The sequence below is a fragment of the Giraffa tippelskirchi genome, chromosome 4 (genome assembly GCF_054371585.1).
Source record: "Giraffa tippelskirchi isolate mGirTip1 chromosome 4, T2T-mGirTip1v1.2.pri, whole genome shotgun sequence".
In the NCBI taxonomy this organism is placed as follows: domain Eukaryota; kingdom Metazoa; phylum Chordata; class Mammalia; order Artiodactyla; family Giraffidae; genus Giraffa; species Giraffa tippelskirchi.
Genome location: NC_137278.1, coordinates 147,395,185 through 147,410,492, shown reverse-complemented (window position 1 = coordinate 147,410,492; position 15,308 = coordinate 147,395,185). Strand labels below are relative to the sequence as shown.

At 38.6% G+C, this 15,308-nt stretch overlaps 1 protein-coding gene across 2 annotated transcripts in view; it reads left to right on the top strand.

Annotated features, from left to right (window-relative positions):
* Window positions 1-15,308, top strand: part of IRAK3 (interleukin 1 receptor associated kinase 3) — a 59,980-nt gene that overhangs the window by 18,637 nt on the left and 26,035 nt on the right. For both annotated transcript variants that reach the window (XM_081589892.1, XM_081589891.1), the window contains 4 exons: window positions 5,489-5,553; window positions 6,306-6,360; window positions 7,797-7,948; window positions 11,428-11,492. In XM_081589892.1, coding sequence (XP_081446018.1) covers window positions 5,489-5,553; window positions 6,306-6,360; window positions 7,797-7,948; window positions 11,428-11,492 — 337 coding nt within the window. The remainder of the gene's footprint in view (window positions 1-5,488; window positions 5,554-6,305; window positions 6,361-7,796; window positions 7,949-11,427; window positions 11,493-15,308) is intronic.

Below are 15,308 nucleotides of genomic sequence, written 5' to 3'. Positions count from 1 at the left end.
TATGGACTTGGGCCTCTTAGGTGGGAAGCTCCTTTAGATCAGCAGCCTTATTCTTTGACTCTTTCATCCAGGCATATTTTTAGTTCTGTGTATTTGCATACATGCTGTTTAATAATATATTTAGTCCAGGCAAGCCACTATCTCATCACTTAAAGAAGCTTTACACACATGAGAAGAAATCCTGAGAGATTTGTACCAGAAAACTGTAGCTTCAGACTGACTTTTGTTTTATAGAGTTTTCACATGAACTAGGTATTAGACAGTTCCCATAGGTTTCCAGCATGATATTATCCTATTAGTGATATGTATATAACTTGGCTAATACCTTGTGTCTGTTGCACACTATTTCTTCACTGAGTTTTATACAGCAGAATGCTTCACTGTGACACTTACTAATCTAGTAAAATGCCATTGAGTCTCTGGGAGCTGTAAAGTAATGCTTTTTCATTATCTGAGCCTAGTCCAGCAACCTTAACCACCCATGCAACTTGTTGGTCACAGTATAAACTCACACCAATGTATTTTATACTTCAGTATATTTTATACTTCAGTTTTCTGGAATAGATTGCAGAGTGTCTTTTCACACTCTATATTGTTTATTTATGCAATGGGGAATTATATGGACAAAAATTCCACATCTTTGATTTGACTCCTAGGCTGTGGCACATGCAAAGTTTCATTTTTTTCTGAGTATTTTTCTGGTTCCTCCCTTCTTTTTGTTTATTTATTTTTGGCTGTGCTAGATCTTTGTTGCTCTGCTTGGGCTTTATCTAGTTGCAGTGGACAGGGGCTACTCTATAGTTTTGGTTCACGGGCTTCTCATTTTGGTGGCTTCTTTTGTACGGCCTCTTGCACAGGCTCTAGGTGTGCAAGCTTCAGTAGCTGCAGCGTGTGGACTCAGTAGTTGTGACTTGTGGGCTCTAGAGCATGGGTTTAGTGGTTGTGGCGCAAGGGCCCAGTTTCTCTGAGGCATGTGGGATCCCCCCAGACCAGGGATCAAACCTGTGTTCCCTGCATTGGCAGGTGGACTCCCATCCACTGTGCCACCAGGAAAATCCCTTCCTTTTTTAAAATGTGAGATTAGTTGATTGGTGGAATATACTGCTGTAGTACCAGAAGATAGATAAATTTGACGTGAAAAAGAATGTTTTGTTCTGAATCTTTTGCTAGGGAAAATAGCATTATTTAGTTGGAATTTGTTCAGTAAATGCTTAGGATTATAATATTGTAAACATTAATTATATAGCTTATTAAAAGCAGCCAGGTGATGACTCCTTGGAAACATTTATTTTTGGCCATATCAGGTCTTAGTTGAGGCACGTGGACTCTATAACTGCAACACGTGGGCTTAGTTACCCCGTGGGCATATGGGGTCTCAGTTCCATGACCAGGTATTGAATCCGAGTCTCCTGCACTGGAAGGTGGATTCTTAACCACTGGATCACCAGGGAAGCCCCACATTGGAAACATTTAAGTGTAATTTGCTACACTTGTGTTTCCTATGACATCAACTCACTGAGTCAGGAGTTGGTGCTCCTAACCGAAAGTGCCTAAAGAGTTAGTCTTTCGTTCGCGCTTTCCCCTGATAAAAAAAAAAAAAAGAGTTAGTCTTTCTTTGTTGTTACCATGAACAGAGTTATCATTTATCCAAATAATCTACTTTTGTCTACTTTTCTTTAAAATTGTTTCATTTGGGGAGGTGATTTTCATGTTAGAGGGATTTTTGGCATTTCATATTCCAATCTCCAGAGATCACTTTCTAGATTTGGATTTTCTTTTGAGTAGTAAATCCCCTACATACCAAAGAGTTCCATTCCCAGAGTGCATTCGTAAATCCAATTTGTTTGTAAGTCCAATAACGTTGGCCTGGGTACCCAACTCACACTATCAGCTATAAAGTATCGTACTTAATAGGTTTATAATACTTTTCACACAAATAAAACATAAAAAGCAAACAAACACAAAAAATAAAGTATGTTTAATCTTACAGTACAGGACCTTGAAAGGTACAGTAGTCTAGTACAGCAGCTGGCATACAGGGCCTGGCAGTGAGTGAACAGGCAAGAAGAGTCACTGACTGGAGGAGGGAGAGGAGGTAGGAGATGGTAGAGCTGAAGGATTGTTAGCAATAGGAGATGGACGGCATGCTGCAATTATACCTGACATTGATGGAACACGTTTGCATCTTTGAAAGTTCTCAACCTGAAGGCTCATATGTAGAGGACTTAACTGTGTTACAGAGAAAGGCCTTGTATTTCTTCCCGGGCATTGTTCCTGCAATTCAGGTGGCTGCCACTAGGTGATTTCTTCACATCCATGAAACATGCCCTCAGATCTCAGGGCATAACCAAGTTGTTCAAGAAACTAGAATTTTCACTTGCTGTCATTATATTTCTGGCATGCGTAGCCTTACATGGGCTTCCCCTGTGGTTCAGCAGTAAAGAATCCACTGCAGTGTAGGAGACACAAGAGATGTGTGTTTGATCCCTGGGTCAGGAAGATTCCCTGGAGGAGGACATGACAAACCATTCCAGTATTCTTGCCTGGAGAATCTCATGGACAGAGGAGCCTGGCAGGCTACAGTCCATAGGGTCTCAGAGTCAGACATGACTGAAGTGACTTGGCATGCATGCATGTGTCCTTACATATCACATTTTGCATGTAAATCTCAATGATCAGTGGTTGTCTTTTAATTTTCCTTTTTATAATTCTGTTTATTTTTTTATGGCTGTGCTGGGTCTTGGTTGCTATGCGGGCTTTTCTCTAGTTGAGCGGGGGCTACTCTTTAGTTGCTGTGCACAGGCTTCTCACTGCAGTGGCTTCTCCTGTTGTGGAGCATGGGCTCTAGGCACCTGGGCTTCAGCAGTTGCAGCATGTAGGCCCAGTGATTGTGGTGCATGGGCTTAGTGGGATCTTCCTGCCAGAGATCGAACCAGGATCCCCTGCATTGGCAGGCAGACTCTACCTGTAAGCCACCAGTGAAGCCCGGTCTTTTAGTTTTGACATGAAATCCGCAGCTTTCTGCTGGCTTCTTAGGAGAGCCATTTTGAATCTTCCATTTTATCTGACAACGAAGTCTTGTCTATTTATATGCAACAACAGAACAATGGCTCTTAGTGCCCTTGCAGCCTGAAAACTTCAAATTTTTTTCTATACACCAGTACCTTATTCAGAATGTTTGTTATTTATTTTTCTTGCCTAATTGTCCTAGCTGAAACCTCTAGTGTGACACTGAATAAAAGTGGCAAGAACAGACCTTCTTTCTTGTTCCTGATCTAAGGGAGAAACGTTTTCTTTCACCATCAGGTATGATGTTCACTGCAGGTTTTTCACAGATGCCCTTTATCAAATAAAGGAAATTTCTTCTCTCTAGAGTTTTATCATGATAGCTTATTAAATTTTATGAGTTTTGTTCATTTTACTAATGTGTATTACATTGATTGATTTTCAGATAATAAGCTAACCTTGGATTCCTGGGATGAATCCCACTTGGTCATAGTAGCTCATCTTTCTTATTTGTTTCTGGATTTAATTTGCTAATATTTTGGTGAGGATGTTTGCATCTATGTTTATAAGGATTATTGGTCTATAGTTTTCTCGTGCTGTTTTGTGTGGCATTGATATAAGAATAACATTAGCCTCAAAGAGATTTGGGAGTTGTTTCCTCCTCTTCTATTGTGGAAAAATTAATGAAGAACTGGTCTTAAGTCTTCTTTAAATGTTTGGTAGAGTTCACTTGTGAAGCCATTTGGACCTGGGCTTTTCCTTATGAGAAGTGTTAAAATATTAATTGAATTTCTTCCCTTATTACAGATCCATTCAGATTGCTTGTTTCTTCTTGACTTAGTTTTGGTACTCTGTGTCTTTCTAGGAATCTGTCCATATCATTTATCTACTTTTTGGACAAATAGTTGTTCACAGTATTCCCTTATAATTCATTTTATTTCTGTAAGGTCAGTAGTTATGTCTTTTGTTCTTAGTTATGATAATTTGAGTCTCCTTTTTCCGTTTTGTTAGTCTAATGAAAGGATTGTCAACTATGTTTATATTTTCAAAGAACCAACTTTGATTTCATTGATTTTTCTCTTTTGTTTTTCTATTCTGTTCTTCTGTTTTATTTATTTCCATTCTAATCTTAATTCTTCCTCCTTTTTGCTTCCTTTGGTTTAGTTTTCTCTTCTTTTTTATTCCCCAGTGCAAAAATTTAGGCTATTTATTTGATATCTTTCCTCTTTTTGAAGGAGAGCATTAACAGCAAAAAAATTTCCCTTTAAGCGCTGCTTTTGCTGCATGCCATAAATCTTGGCATGTTGTGTTTTTGTTTTCATTTACCACAGAGTTTTTTCTAGTTTCCCTTGTCATTTCTTCGACTCATTCATTATTTATGAATTTGGTGTTTAACGTTCATGTGTTTGTCAATTTCAAAAAACTTCCTTTTGTTATTGATTTCTACTTTAATTCCAGGTGGTCAGAGAATATGCTTTGTATGATTTCATCCTTCCAAGTTTATTAAGGCTCATTTTACTGCCTAACACAGGATCTGTTCTGGAGAATGTTCAGTGTACAATTGCAAAGTATGAGTATATTGTGTTTTGGATGGAATGTTCTGTAAAAGTTTGTTTGGTCTAATTGGTTTGTAGTTTTGTTCAAGGTTTGTTATTGTGTAATGTTGCTAGTCTTCTAAGCAAAATAATCTAAGAAACACTAGAGCACAATCTAAGGAAAACTAGAAAATGAAATAAAACTTTATTCTAAAGTCTGAATCAAAATGTCAGAAGTAACTGCAAAATGCTGCAGCTTTAATTTTTTGTAGGAAGCCACCACAGACTTCCTTAGTTCAGGCAGAACCATAACAGACAGAAGTAATAGTCCAGCTGGGGAGAGTGTGGGCATTTGTGATTGATCTCTCTCCCTCACACACACACATACACACACACACCCCTCTAATACCTTATAGCACAAGATAGGATAACAAGTAAACTAACCCAGAGGGATATAATCCTGTAATTGTAAAAGTTTTAAATATATGTACAGAAAACTAATAACAGTATTGCTTTCTTCTTGTCAGTTCTCGCCTTCATACTTTAATATTTTTGATGATGTCTAACAATAGTTTAAGATAGGTGCTGATGGACTTCCCTGGCAGTCCAATGGTTGAGACTCCACACTTCTATTGCAAGGGGGCATGGGTTCCATCCCTGGTCAAGGAACTAAGATCCTGCATGCCACATGTTTTTTGTTAAAAAAATAAATACAAACAAAAAGATAGGTGCTCATGTTTTAAGTGAACAAAGGTATGTTTTTATATTTGATCATTAGAAAGCTCTTTCACGTATGGAAATTTGTAACCATTCAATGGGAATGAAACTGAGCTTTAGAAATGAACCTTACTAGCAAGGTATTTATTTTCACAGTGTAAGAAAGAAAAAAAAATGTTTGTTAAGAACATAACAGTTATTACACCTAACTTCCCTTATGTCTCTTTCAGGAGCAGCCTTGAATCCTATAGAGCAGAGTCATCGGGGAAAAGAATTTCCAAACATGTTACAAAAGGTAGAATGTGTGTGTGCAATGACCCTTGAACCCTGTTGCATCTGTAATTGAGTGTAAGGAGTGAGGTTACCAGGTGGAAAAATGCTGTATTTGCAGCTACTTTTTTAAAGCCAGGAAAGCTTTTGTTCTCATTCTTCTTCACTTATTTGGGAATTCAGGAGATTGTGTGTTAGTCACCCAGTCATATCTAACTCTTTGCAACCCCAGGGACTGTAGCCCGCCAGACTCCTCTGTCCATGGGATTCTCCAGGCCAGAATACTGGAGTGGGGTGCCATTTTTTGGTAACTGTTTGAAGAGCTGAGAGCTTTCTCCTCTCAGTGATCTGTCAGAGATGAGTCATAGAACATGTAAGAGTACTGTGAGTTATGTATTTGTCTTAACTCAATTTTTAGTTTTCCTTTTCTAGTTGATGTTTTGCATGTTACTGTTGTTTTTATTAAAGCAAATTAGAGATAATCAGTTTTATAGGAATAGAAGTCACTTAAAATTGACTATAACTGACTGTGACATTGATACTTGAGTTTTTAGCGTTGGTGTGGAAGCCTGCATTGGTGTGGAAGCCTTAAATATATATGGCAGTGAATACTGTCGAATAGAATAAAATAACTTTGCATTCTACTAGCTTTCTTCTAAATTAGATTCCACTTTCTTGCACTGTATAGTCCCAGGGGTAGCTTTGGATTTCTGTTGAGGTTCTGTTCTTTCTAGACTTATGAAATTGAATTACTTTAGTATGTATTTCTTCTCTTAGGAAACAGCCAATGTCACAGTGGATAATGTTCTTATTCCTGAACGTAATGAAAAAGGTAAAAAAAAAACAAAACAACTTTCCTTTAAATCATGTGCTCCTTTAAGTGAATTCATGAATTCCTTTAAGTGAAATTTAGACATATCCAATAAACATGGTAACCATTAATATGCAGATTCAGGATAAATTTTTCATAGATATCAAAATATTCTCAATTTTGACTAATCCATTGTTCTTATGGATGATATGTTGCTATTATATTACAAATTCATTGTCCAATAAAGAGCATAATTGTGGTCTCACTTATGATTTCATGACATTTGCTATTTTTAGGTGTCATAGGGAGACATTTAAAAATTATGTTGAGTTTTGTATAGTTTTAGAAATTTTCGTAGCACTTTTAGAGAAATCTTGAGAGGTTATTGTAAAGCGGTGCTGGTGGTCACTATGAAAAACAATTATTTGCCACATCAACTCTCCTATTTTATCAGCTGAGAGAATAATTTCCTTCTATCTGGGAATCAGCCTGATAAACTTTAGTGACTGTTTAAGGCTGCTTTGCCTAATCTTTGCTACCAGATCTAATGCTTCTTTGGTTCAAAAGAAAATTTTAAAAGTTAGATAAGGTTATGGTCTTTTGAAAGTGAAAGTGTTAGTTGCTCAGTTGTATCCGACTATTTGCCACCACATGGATTGTAGCCTGTCAGGCTCCTCTGTTGGTGGAATTCTCCAGGTCGGAATATGGGAGTGAGATGACATTCCCTTCTCCAGGGGCTCCCCCAGGGATTGAACCCGGGTCTCCTACATTGCAGGCATATTCATCTGAACCACCCATGGTCTTTTAAGATTTTGCAAAAATGTCCAAATGAAACACGAAATGTGTAAGTATAGCCAGAATTGGTCTCTGCAGGATTTATTTAGGCTCTTCCCTTTGAATTTGCATTTGGTTACCTCTGAAATATTTCCTCCCATTCTCTGCTTGAGATGATTTTCTTAAAGAGCTGAAGCATCTTCCCAGTTTACTCTGAGGAAGTAAGTTGGATTTGGCTCATGAACAATATATCTACCAGTCATGCTTAGTGAATATTATTTAGTCATATTAAGATTTCAACTTCAATATATATATATTTTTTTTTTACTGGTTTTGGGTTCATCATGGGTCCCTAGTAATCTGTTGATCTAATGACAAGGAAATAACCTTAGGAAAATTACCCCAACTAAGTTGTCTGGCTGATCTCTTTGGAAAGGTGATAGAATCACAGTATTATTGTTTGAGTATCTAAGAAGCTGTTTGCTCTGTGGGGTGGTGGGAGCCAGGCCCAAGTGAGAGTACAGAGAGCTCACGGTAGGCTTTGGTGTTGGCCCCTGGGCTGTCTCTACTGACTTCACTGGACTCTGATTTGTTTCTAATAGGGAAGTCTTGGTTCTTTATAAGGATGGCTGATTCTTAAAAGCAAAAAGATAACTTATCTTCTCCCTACTTTCCTTCCTAAGGAATATTGCTAAAATCCTCCATCAGCTTTCACAGCATCGTAGAAGGAACCAAAAATTTCCACGAAGACTTTTTAATCGGAGAAGGGGAAATTTTTGAGGTATACAGAGTGGAAATCCAAAACCGAACATATGCCATTAAATTATTTAAACAGGTATGGAAAGAATTACTATCACAGGATATTGATTCCATTTATTTCCTCATATTTCACATTAAAATATGTCATTTTTCATCAGCATTGAAAGAAGGTGTACTTGAGAATAAAATTTCATAAATGGAAATAAGATATATGACCTCAGGTGACTGGAGAAATGACTGAGAAATGAATGCCTGTCTTGCGGCAATGTGGGAGTTAAATCCTTCCCCTCCCCAGGTGTATGGCCTGAGAAAGACTTTTCTGAGAAGCCTTCTAGGGCCATTGGGACTTTGCTTAAGATGGTCAGATTGTGTCGGTCTACTCCAGTTTTTCCTGCCCTCTCCAGGCCGCTTCACAGGCAAAACCATACACTGGTGTTTGGTGCTACTAAATTGTCTTCAGTTACAGTCCAGGAGAGCAGGAAAGAGGAGGCTTCAAGAGCAGCAAGGCAACTGTCAGAGCAGGAGGTTGGAACACAGCTGAGAACAGCCAGGAAAGCAGAAAGGGTGTTGGGGATCTGACTCGGGAGTCAGGAGGAGATAGGTTCACATATGCGCACCGAAAGAGCTGGTCTTCATTGCTGGTCAGCAGCCAATAAACTTTTACTAAACTTCTTTTATGGGCTGGGAACTGGGCAGAGATGAATAAAGCATAATTGTATCCTCTAGGTGGAGAAGGCATTGGCAACCCACTCCAGTACTCTTGCCTGGAAAATCCCATGGACGGAAGAGCCTAGTAGGCTGCAGTCCATGGGGTCACGGAGAGTCGGACACAACTGAGCGACTTTACTTTCACTTTTCATTTTCATGCACTGGAGAAGGAAATGGCAACCCACTCCAGTATTCTTGCCTGGAGAATCCCAGGGACGGCAGAGCCTGGTGGGCTGCCGTCTATGGGGTCACACAGAGTCGGACACGACTGGGCCGACTTAGCAGCAGCAGCACCAGCAGCATCCTCTAGGAGTTCCCAGTCTTGTGGGGAAAACAGGTGAAGAAAAGATTAAATTGTAGCATGATAAGTATCTTAGCAGAGATTTGCCCTAAAGGTCATGGGAGCACATAGAAGATAGCCAGAAGAGAGGCCGGGGCCTCCAGCATCCAGAATAGTGCCCGGCACAGAGTAACTACTCAATAAACGTTATCTGCAGTAATCAAATAGAAAAGTGGATGAAAGAAAGTGACCTCTCAGCTTGATTTTGAAGGACAAAGAGACTTTTGCCAGGCAGGGAGGGAAGATGGAAGATATAGCAGGTGCCAAGACCTAGGGGGGCATGCATGGGAGCGTATGTCTTTTCACAAATACCAGACTGGTAGAGCAGAATTTAGTGTGGGAGGGTTTAGTGTGAATGTAGTAGCAGCAAATGATACTGGAAAGATAGGTCAAGTCCGTAGGTGGTTTCTAAGTAGGAGAGTAAAAGAACTAGATTTGTGTTTTGAAATATCACTTTGATTACAGGCTGGATGATGAACTGGAAATTGGCAGGGAAATTTGAGGAAAGACAGCAGGCATTAGACTAGAGGTGGAAAGACCTGATAGAGGGTATTTCAGACATGTAAACTGAAGTGGATAGGGCTGAAACCTGTATTCTCCAGTCTAATGTTAGAATCACCAGGAAGGTTTTTTTTTTAAAAGGAATATAATTGCTGTACAATGTTGTGTTAGTTTCTGCTGTACAATGGAGTGAATCAGCTGTATGTATATCAGCTGTGTGTGTGCTAAGTCGCTTCAGTCGTGTCTGACTCTTTGTGACCCCATGTGCTGCAGCCTGCCAGGCTTCTCTGTCCATGGGATTCTCCAGGCAAGAATGCTGGAGTGGGTTGCCGTGCCCTCCTCCTGACCCAGGGATCAAACCTGCGACTCCTGCATTGCAGGCAGATTCTTTACCACTGAGCCACCGGGGAAGCCTCTCTGTGTAGCCACAGCAAAATAGCACTGTCTCTTAGTATCACCTTCTTTATCTGCCTCTCCCAGTGGACTGGATGGTTTTCTTTAGAGAGCTCTTATGTATGTTTGTATCTCAGTGCCTTATTACAGGGCCTGGCCTATAGTAGTTGTTCAATAAATGTTTGTTAGGTGAATTGAAAGAAGCACATATGCTGTCTTTATGAATTTAGTTGCAATTCACTATTAGTAAAAAGATAGAAGGTAACAAAGTTACCCAAGACCTAGAGGTTGAACAAAGTCCTATACACACATCAGGAAAAAATGAGATAATTTAATGAGGCTTTAGCCACAGAGCCTTTTTTTTTTTTAACAAGAAATATAGTTTTGTAACAATTGGGACCTTAACTTCCATAACCTTTCTTAGAGGGCCTGAGGCTGGGAATTGTACTGGGTGTGTTAGATTCATCCAAATCACCTGGGATCTTACAGCACAGATTGTGATTCAGTGGGTTTATGTAGCGACCTGAGACTCAGCATTTCCCACCAGCTCCCAGAGAAGCTGGTGTTCCTCCTGCACAGAACACATTTTGAGCAGCAAGACTGGTAGGGTAGCATGAACACAAAAACTGACCTTTCACGTTTTCAGGCTAAGAAAACTTGGACCCCAGGGAGATTCAGTGACAATAAGTCACAAATATTGAGTGTTAGAGGTGGGCCTGAGACCCAGTCCACTTGGTTCTCAGTACAGTGGTTTTTTAAAAAATATAAATTCCCATAATGTGGTCCTTGAAAATGATTTGTTAGCCGAGTTTATTGTTTCTGACTTCTTGGGTTAACTTAGAAAATAGCTTCCAGGATTCCTGTTGGCTTTCTCTCCCTTTGTTCCTAAGGACAGAGAACTCTAAAAACTCTGCCCTTTCTAGTAATTTACATATGGTAACTGCAACACACTTTAACCCTTTCATGGGAGAAGTTAGGCATTTGAGATTCAGAGACATGCAACGCTGTAAGATGTAGGAAGCCATCAAAGACAGTGCCAGGTACAGAAGAAGTCCTCCAGATAATATGATTGAATTCGTTAATTTGTCCATATGTCAGTCACTGGGCTAGCTTCTGAAGCTGTTTTGAAGTAAAGAGTTAAATTTTTCATTTTCCTAGTGGACCTATTTTTTCAAAATTAATACAAAGGTAAACTTAAACCAACAGCCAAGTGACCCAAGTCGTGAATGCCAAATTATTGAAATCACTTCTAAGTAGGATCACAACCTGGATTCTTTGAGATCAAGTGGGGAGTTTCTGTCATGAGATTTTCTTTGACTACATAAAATATTTCCGAATTTATGTAAATGTGTACAAAATACGGTGAAAGGGTTTAAATATAAAATGTAGCAATCTGATACATTTCATGAAAAGCTTCTAATTATGAAGCAGCAGTTCTAAATCTGTTTTGGCATTAATGGATTTTTGAAAGACTGATACAAGCTAAGGATCTTCTCCCCAGAAAACGTTCATATGTGTTTATACCAAAAAGTATCTAATTTCATAGACCCTAGGTTAAGAGTATCAGAAATAGATCCTTTCCTTATTTTTTTTTCTTGTTTTTCTGTATTTAGGGGGAAAAGATGCAATGTAAGAAACAATGGAAGAGGTTTTTGTCTGAGCTTGAAGTTTTACTACTGTGAGTATATTGCTTGAAATTTCTCCCCTTGTGCCTGGTTTTCATCTCTGTTCATCTTTGATTCTACAGCACAGAGCTTGGCATGGTTGGCATTTAATAAATGCAGGCTGGAGGTTAGAACACTGGGTAAATTTTTGACATCTGCTTTAGTATATTCTTTGGAATACATTTTAAAATAGACTATTTACATAATTCACTTGAGCATATTTTAACAAGAAACTGTCACAAGGAAGTGGATTAAATAATGTGTGACTAACATGACTGAATGTAAAATGATTCTTAGAACATTAGAATTGTATATATTTTACCAATGCTCCTCTTTCTTAAGAAACATTCCAGTCAAGAAACTGTTTCATCAATATAAACCTCTTCTGGAAGAGAGTTTAGACAAAGAAATCAAGTGCTTTTGATGTGCATATTATTTTCTGGGAATTCATTCACGAGCCTGAAAGTCCTTGGAGACAAACTAAAATGACTTGATTTTCATATATATTCATATCTGCAGCTGTGCAGCCTGCTTCATCGAAGGCCCCTAACCCTATAGAGTTCAGTCATCACCCTTTACAAATAGAAAATGTTCTTTTCAGATGTTTTCTAAACCAATATGTGAATTCATGGGAGGGAGGTATTATTCTAAATCCTTCTCCTTTTATACCCAAGACCAGAAGTCAAAATGTTAGAGGCTAAGCATAAAAACTTAATATATCATTTAATCAACAAAAAAACTAAAACCAAAATTATAATAAGAAAGTTTTTATATTTAAGCTTTATTTCTTTGCTTATGAATAAATAATAAGTACAGACACAATTCCAAAAGGCCAGAGGGTAAGCCAAGAAGAGATTTTCTTCCATATTCTCATCCAGCCACCCAGCCACTGTTCCCAAAGGCAACAGTGTTATCAGTTTCCTGTATATCTTTCCAGAAATATTTTATTTGTAAGCATATATGTATTTTGTTTTCTTACTTTCCTCTTCTCACACAAGAGGCAGCATGCACACATTGTTCACTTTGCTTATTTTAGTATTCCATTGTGTTCTGTGGCTTCCCTGATAGCTCAGTTGGTAAAAAATCCTCCTGCAATGCTGGAGACTCCAGTTCAATTCCTGGGTCAGGAAGATCCCCTGGAGAAGGTTTAGGCTACCCACTCCAGTATTTTGGGGCTTCCCTTGTGGCTCATCTGGTAAAGAATCTGCCTGCAATACGGGAGACCTGGGTTTGATCCCTGGGTTGGGAAGGTCCCCTGGAGAAGGAAAACGCTACCCACTCCAGTATTCTGTCCTGGAGAATTCCATGGAATGTATAGTCCGTGGGGTTGCAAAGAGTCAGACACGACTGAGTGATTTTCACTTGCACTTTTGTGTGCCTGTGCTATAGTGTAATTAACCATTTTCCCATCAATGGATTTTTAGATTTTTCCTAATCTTTTACTTAAAATAGTGCTACAATGAGAAAACCTTGTATATTGTTATTTTGTACATGTTGAAGTATATCTAAGAAAACTTCATATAAATAAATTTATAGGGTCACGTTCCATGCTGCCAAATTGTCCTTTAGTAGAAACTATACTAGTTTACACTTAACACCAGTCATACATAAGAGTGCCTGGTTCCCCATATTCTTGCCAATATAGCATTTATTCTTTTAGTTTTTTCTGATCTGCTAAGTGGACATGGTTTTTCAGTGTAGTTTAAATTTCTTTTTCTATGATGAATGAATCTTTTGACATGTAAAGAGATTTATTTCCTTTTTATGAAATATCTGTTAATGTTCTTTGCCCATTTTTTATTAGACTGTTGGATTTTTTTTTAATCTGTTTTTGATGGGAGGATAATTGCTTTACAACATTGTGTTGGTTTCTGCCATACATCAACATTAATCAGCCATACATATACATATGTCCCTTCCCTCTTGAACTTCCCTCCCACCTCCCACCCCATCTGACCCCTCTAGGTTGTAACTAGAGGGAGGTTGAGCTCCCTGCGTCATATAGCAAATTCCTGCTGGCTACCTATTTTAATATGGTAATGTGTATGTCTCAATGCTATTCTCTCAGTTTACCCCATCCTTTCCTTCCCCCACTGTGTCCACAAGTCTGTTCTTTATGTCTACATCTCTATTACTGCCCTACAAATAGGTTCATCAATACCATTTTTCTAGATATCCTTCACTTTCATATATGTGTTAATATACGATATTTGTGTTTATCTTTCTGACTTACTTCACTCTGTATAACAGGTTCTAGGTTCATCTACCTCACTGCACCCAACTCGAGTTCATTCCATTTTATTGCTGAGTAATATTCCATTGTATATATGTAAACAGTGCTGCAGTTAACATTGGAGTACATGTGTCTTTTAGAATTGGGGTTTACTCAGGGTATATGCCCAGTAGTGGGATTGCTGGGTCATATGGTAGTTTTATTCCTAGTTTTTAAAGAAATCTCCATACTGTTCTCCATAGAAACTGTATCGATTTACATTCCCACTAACTAGACTGTTGGGTTTTTTTTCTTAATAGTTTGTCAGAGCATTTCATATATTAGAGAAAATTAGCCTTATTTTAATATTTTAAGATACAAATAATTATTTTTACCCCATTTTCATTTGTCATTGCTTATCCTAGTTTTTTTGCCATTTGGAGATGGTTCTCATGTAGTTGAATTTAATCTATATTTCTTTTATGGATTCTAGGTTTTATATTATAGTTTAAAGACCTCCCCAACTGAGAGATTTTAAAATAATTTTGCCGTTTTTTCAAGTACCTTTATATTTTCACTTATATACCTGATCCATTTGGATTTATTCTGCTAAGGAATTTATGTATTACTTTAGAGAGAATTAACAACATTATGGCATTGGATGTTTCTGGTATGCCATCATTACCATTTATGTTGCTAGTATTTCTTTAGTTTTAACCCTATACCAAGTGCTTCATATGTATTCATTCTTTAATCCTCACAACAGGCCTGAGGTGAGTCCTGTTATTATCCTCATTTTGTAGATGAGGAAACTGAGGTAGATGCTACTTATTATTTTTTTTTTTTTGCAAGATCCAACTTACTTCCTAAATCATACTCACTCTTTCTCTTCTTAGACTTTTACTGGTAAATAAGTCAGAGGCATTAGAACATACTGTCTGGAGTGGAATTAGGAGAGAAGTGCACAAACAACAGATAGTTTCAATAAGTTAAATAATAAGCAGGTACAGAGTGCTGAGGACTTCCCTGGTGGCTCAGTGGTAAAGAATCCGCCAGCAATGCGGGAGACATGGACTCAATCCCTGGGGTTGGGAAAATCCCCAGGAGAAGAAAGTGGCAACCTATGCCAGTATTCTTGCCTGGGAAATCCCATGGACAGAGGAGCCTGGTGGACTGCAGTGCGTGGGGGTCACAAAAGAGTTGGACATGACCGAGCATGCTCACACACACACAGAGTGCGGAGGGAGGAGGAAATGCTAATTTGGGGGTGGGATGGGTGGCAGAGTAGACATCTTGGAAAAAGTAAAATCTAAGCTGAGACCTGAGCATGAGTTTTTTTGTTATAATATTAAGGGAACTACTTAATGGATTGTGTATGTGTTTATGTGCACACATACACACGTACACACATACATACACCCACACTTCCTTTCTTGAAGTAGGAACAGAGGGACTCAGAAGTTATATATGTGTGCTTAGTCACTCAGTCATGTTCAACTGTTTGCGACCCCATGGACTGTAGCCTGTCAGGCTTCTCTGTCCATGGAATTCTCCAGGTAAGAATACTGGAGTGGGTTGCCATGCCCTCCTTCAGGGGATCTTCCCAACCCAGGGATTG